We start from the raw sequence: 6460 nt of genomic DNA on the forward strand, positions 1-6460 counted from the left end.
TACTAACTTAAAACATGGGCTTGTAAGTCCATTAAATGTGTAGGGTGGGCTTACTAGTCCATGAAATAAAAGTCCAAGCCCAAGTAACTAACAAATAAATAAAAGGCCCAAGTAATTAACTACTAACACTAGTTAATTAAGAATGATTAATAATAAATAATCATTGAATGTAAATAATATTCAAAAATATTTTCGTGAAAAGTACGCACGTCACAAAGACAAGTCGGGCCATGGAGATTCAAATACGATAACAAGTAAATGTATATAAATACATTTATTAAAGCACAAGTATTAATAATAAATATTAATAATAAACGTTGGAAAATTCCGGGTTGTTAGATGGAATTTATCCGGAATGGGAAACATTAGTGAAGTCGCTCAGAAATCCATAGACCCGAAACAATCAAAATTCTCAAAGTACCAAGCATCGGCAAGAAAAGATATTGAACGAGCATTTGGAGTACTACAAGGTCGATGGACCATTCTTCAACAACCGGCAAGACCGTATTACATCCGCAAAATTAGAAGGATTATGTTAACATGTATCATATTAAATAATATGATAACCGAGGATAACGATCGTACATTTTGTGGTCTTGAGGAGAATTATCGTCCGATTCGACGTGCACAAGGAATATTCCACGAAAGAGTCGAGGCGCATATACGGATGGACGCGAAATTAAGAGATGTGGGCATTCATCGACTACTATGAGATATGCTAGTAGAACACGTGTATAATCTTCCACCTCATTATCGTATTCAACATGATCTAACAAGAAATCCAAACAATCAAGATGAGGCAGGACCTTCACACGTTAACGATGACGAAGACGAAGACGAAGACGACGTTGAAGAAGAAGGCGAAGAGTAGTTTTTTTAATTTTAATGTAATTTTATTTTTCAAATTTTAATGTAATTTTTAATTTTAATTATTGTAATGTTTTTAATTTTAAATAAAATTTTAGTTTTATTTTAATAAATATTGTTTAGAAAAAAATAAAAAGTAATAAAAAAATATGGAAGAAAGGTGTAACTGTTGGGAGTGTTAAGTTCTGGGTTTAGTCGTGGGAAGGAAGTGCTGATGTGGCGCTGAGGTGGCGTCTAGTCCCGGAGGACTAAGGCGAAACCATTGGGAGTGCTCTAATCACCAAAAAAATTTATAAAAGCATGTTCACAAAATAAGGTACTCTGTATCACAATAAAATTCACTTGTTATCAAGTATTGCTAGGTAACAACTTCCTTTCTTGATCGTCATAGTAACAACACTCATCATTATTTAACTGTCAAAGTGACAACACACGTCATCTCGCTCCTGTGCAAAATGTGAGAGTATTGTAGTATCGTTATTGTAATTACCGAAACTTGTTTGTTATTTAGCCGGTTACGCGAGGTCCAATATCCTTTGTTTCTGCTACAATTATTTACTCTGAAAATGCGAGTGTTGTGTAACTTTCAACTAACCCAGTTCAACATTGGATGAAACATATCGAGATTGGCATCCACTTTGTAAGAGATCTTGTTGCTAAAAGCCATGTTTGTTCTACATGTTAGTTCACATTGTATTTAGATATTTTAGTGAAAGGCATGTCATAAGCTATGTTTGGAAAATCTCGCAATTTGAACTTTCATTCTTCTACCAATTCAACTGCATGAGGTGTTAACAAACTATATATAGTAGACATTCATAACCTAAATGATTCCAAGTTTCTAATTAAACCTCGTTAATAACAATAAAATATTTGATAAGCATTTTGAATAAATACTCTATATGATGTAAAATCACCATATTAGCATATTATACACGAATAAAAAATATACTTCCTCAGTCTCATTAAGTGTCCACATTTGACTTTCAAAATCTTTCTTCGTTAACTTTGAACATAAATATTTATGTTTGTGTTATATATGTAAAGACCCGTCCTAATCCATAAGAACGAATACAATAACATATGATTACATCGCGAGGTACTTGACCTCTATATGATATATTTTACAAACATTGCATTCGTTTTTACAAAGACAAACTTTCGTTACATCAAAAGTTGACAGGCATGCATATCATTTCATAATATTCAACCATAAATGATCAAATCTGTCATTTACTTAATCATAATCTTTACTGAACTCAACGACTTGAATGCAACGTATTTTGAAATATGCCATGAATGATTCCAAGTAATATCTTTAAAATGAGCAAATGCACAGCGGAAGATTTTTTTCAATCCCGAGAATAAACATTCTTTCAAGTGTTAACCAAAAGGTTGGTGAGTTCATTAGTTTATCATAATCGATTATTTTCATCATTTTAATATACCACAAGATTTTCATTTCCATTTCTCATAAAAATACGTCCCATGCATAGAGACAAAAATAATCATTCATATGGATTGAACACCTGGTAATTGACATTAACAAGATGCATATAAGAATATCCCCTATCATTCCGGGACATCCATCGGACATGATAAACCAACATCGAAGTACTAAAGCATCCGCTACAACGGATGGGGTTTGTTAGGCCCAATAGATCTATCTTTAGGATTCGTGTCAATTAGTAGATCGGTTTACTAATTCTTAGGCTACCAAGCAAAGGGGGCATATTCGGCTTCGATCATTCAACCATATAATGTAGTTTCAATTACTTGTGTCTATTTCGTAAAACATTTATAAAAGCGCATGTATTCTCAGTCCCAAAAATATATATTGCAAAAGCATTTAAAAAGGGAGCAAATGAAACTCACAATACAATATTTTGTAGTAAAAATATTCATTCGACTGAACTGAACAATGCAGGGTTGGCCTCGGATTCATGAACCTATATCATTTATATATATTAAAACATATAATTTAGCATGTAATAATAATCAACTTAGTATATATGTATTATTTATATAATATATTACTTATTTTAAAATAGTAATATATTTGTTATTTCAATTGTTATATATATCTATATATCTGTTATATTGAAATAGTAAATTAAAGATATCATATATTTTAGATAACTAATTAATATTTATTATAGAATTATTAATATAGTTAGATTAAATGTATTAAATATATTTTTTATATAACTAATATTTATTTGATAAAATTATATGAATAATAATAATAACAGTAATTATATTAATATTAATGGTAGTAAAAATGGTAGTTTTACTAATAACGAAAATTTTAGTAAAAAGGATAATTTTACTAATCATGATAGTCTTAATAAAAATGATAGTTTTAATAAAAATGATAATTTTAAAAATAACGATATTTTTAATGATAATAATAATATCAATAGTCATAATAATCTTCGTGTCTAATTCCTAACTTATAAATATGAACTCGTTAGTTCTAATTCGTAATCATAATGTTATCGTACATGTGTTAATATAATTATAATCTTCGTCCGTATCATCTTTTACTAACATTTTCATATATTCAAATTTAGTCATAATTAACCTCTTTTGTATCCATAATAATAATAATAATAATAATAATAATAATAATAATAATAATAATAATAATAATAATAATAATAATAATAATAATAATAATAATAATAATAATAAGTATTAGTAATACTACCTTTAAAGAAGTAGCCCTTTAAAAAAAATGCCCAAGTCCGGGTTTTGAACCCGCGACGTCCCGCTAACCCGAAAACATCCTTAACCATTCCTCCATTTTTGTTTTTCTGTTGTATAATCATACTTAATCTTACTCATCATTTTATGTTCCTAACATCATCCATATCATCCTAATAACCCTATCATCATCATCTTACATATCAAACCCGTCATTAAATCATTTCTTCGTGTAATCACCCTTAATATCGTTGTCATTATCATATTCGACTATTCAACATCACTGAATCACCATTATCACGGTTTCTCGTCCTTCACAGCTTGCTAATTATTATTATCGTTATCATCATCAATGATAATCATCATTATTATATAAGTACGTTCGTTTTCACTATCAGGTGGGTTTCATATAGTCCAACAATCCGTAGTCCAAGTTGATTGATTATTATAGTCGATTTAAATAATAGCTTTATGGCCACAAGTGGAGAAAGGGGTCCATGTTCAAGTAGATTATCTTACTAGTGTCGGCCAAATGAAAAAGAAAAGGAAACATGTATGGCTATTATCAATTTTAGTTGACAAAAAAAAAGAAAGAAAAAAAAGAAAACATGCGGCCTATACCAATGGTACACGATGATGATAGATAAATGGTGATGGTGTGGGGGTTTTTGATTCGTAAACAGGAAAAAATATATGCAGCGGAATATAAGTTGTTATGGTGTTTTGTGGCTGTTGTTTCCTCGACAACAAACAGAAATATTAAGCTGTGGTAGTAGCTATAAAATGGTCCTGGGGTTTGTGGTTGTGATCACAGTGGAGTGGTGATGGTTTGTTGTGGTTTGGAATTTGTGATCGATGATTCTTGGTGGTAGTTTGGTCTCGGACCGAAGTAGAAAGAAACAGGAAGTATTAACGGGTGTAGCATTAGATTACGATGGTGTTTGGGTCGAACATATTACAGAAAAATAATTAGACAAGCTCAAGTAACAGTGGGAAATCAAATTGTTTTGTAAATTTGGTTTTAATTTATTTGCAATAGAAAACAATGGTGGGTTTGTAGGTTCGTTCAATCCAGAAATAGAATGAAAGCAACAGTGTAGCAGAAAAACAAGGATGATGGTGGTTTTCGTGGTGTTTCTTCCGAGTGTAGCAAGAATGATCAAAAGGTGATAGTTCATTTGACGAATGCCGAATAACATGATAGCAGTAGATTGACAATGATGATAAGTTGGCGATAGTGTTGTAGTTATGGTTGAGTGGTTATTCCAATGAGGTTTGGGTTTTGGAATGCTTGTTTGAAACAGAAAATGAAACAGTAGTTTGTAAGTGGTGATGATAAGTAAAAACGTAAAACATGGAATTAAGGATGCATACCATGATGGTGTTGATGGAAGGTGGTAGAAGATGGCGGTTGCGGAGGTGAGCCAAGGTGGCCGGTTGTGGTGTCGTAGAATGTAAATGCCTAATTAGGTGTATAATAATATATATATTTCATAGATAGAGACATAGATTGGATATAATATATAGAATTAGATAGAATCTTCAATCACAACAGTGAATCACACTCATAATTCATATCACGGGTGTAATAATCTATCAATTGGTGTCTCATTCGATTTTAAGTCACATAAAGTAAAATATAATACTATATTAATAATAATAAGAATATAATAATAATTATATATTAATTAAATATGAATAAGAAAAGAAAACGTGTGATAAGGATGATTCATTAGATAAATAATGCCGTCGGTTTTAATGGGGAGTGTTTCGTACTCCGTTGTTAATCAATAGCTAATAAAAGTATTCGAAAAAATTCCCTATTTTTAAATTAACTATATTTATTTATTTTGGTCATTATGATATAAAATTCGATCATTAATTTATTAAATAAAAATTACATCAACTGTCCATCTCAATTCTGGGTAAAATATGAGAAGTGCTAAAATTTATTATTTAACTTCTAAATATATTTTTAATAGGTCTATGATTCATATAACTCATTTTCGGATCATCGTTTATTTTAAAATTATATAAGTTTGAATTTAACTTGCTTAATATTAATCGGAACATCAAACGAGTATTACAATTATTTGATATTTATTTTTAATATACCTTATTTATATATAGATATGTTTTAAATAATAATTATTATAATATCCTATTTTTATTTTATTTTACGTAATTAATTTTAATAGCAATAACATATAATACTTCAAATTATATTTCAAATTACCATTTATATATATATATATATATATATATATATATATATATATATATATATATACACACACACACACATATCTATTTACAATTAATTGCTCGTGAATCGTCGAGAATAGTCAAAGGTCAGTTGAACAGTTCAAAATTTTTGAGATTCAGGATAACAGACTTTGCTTATCATGACAGAATTATGAAATCGTATCGTGAGTTTGGTTTAAAATTAGTCAAAATTTCCGGGTCGTCACAATATATTATTTGATGAAATTTATATAAATAAAACCGCATTATAAACCGAATCCATTCATATAAATTTTATCATATACTCCGTATTATATAAAACAAATAAAGATATCTATGGTCAAAGTTAACATCGAAATACTCAAAAAGTCAAATGTGGACACTTATAGTGGGGTGGAAAGAGTAATTGTTTGATAACCATTATAGATATGATTTAAAAAGAGTATTCAAAGAAAATGAACATGCAACTTGTCAAAGAAAATGAAAATGAACGTGAACCTTTAAATGATTCAACACAGATTTTTATTTCATTCACTACAAGTTGTCATTCATTTTCATTTACAGGTTCAAACAAATGGGTTCAATTTGAATGATTCAACAGTAGCGTTGCTAAATCATTTAACTAAGAAACAATCAAGCACAA

At 29.5% G+C, this 6460-nt stretch overlaps 1 protein-coding gene across 1 annotated transcript; it reads left to right on the forward strand.

The window, feature by feature from the left end:
* The first annotated feature begins 355 nt into the window (after positions 1-355).
* LOC139889486 (uncharacterized) lies at positions 356-712 on the forward strand. The gene has a single exon (XM_071872434.1). It carries the CDS (start codon positions 356-358, stop codon positions 710-712), a length of 357 nt encoding a protein of 118 aa, XP_071728535.1.
* Positions 713-6460: the final 5748 nt, after the last annotated feature.

This window comes from Rutidosis leptorrhynchoides, chromosome 2, assembly GCF_046630445.1.
Source record: "Rutidosis leptorrhynchoides isolate AG116_Rl617_1_P2 chromosome 2, CSIRO_AGI_Rlap_v1, whole genome shotgun sequence".
Classification (NCBI taxonomy): domain Eukaryota; kingdom Viridiplantae; phylum Streptophyta; class Magnoliopsida; order Asterales; family Asteraceae; genus Rutidosis; species Rutidosis leptorrhynchoides.

What these genes read in the sequence shown, in the direction of transcription:
- LOC139889486 (XM_071872434.1), top strand. Translation starts at nt 356, where the DNA reads ATGGGAAACATTAGTGAAGTCGCTCAGAAATCCATAGACCCGAAACAA.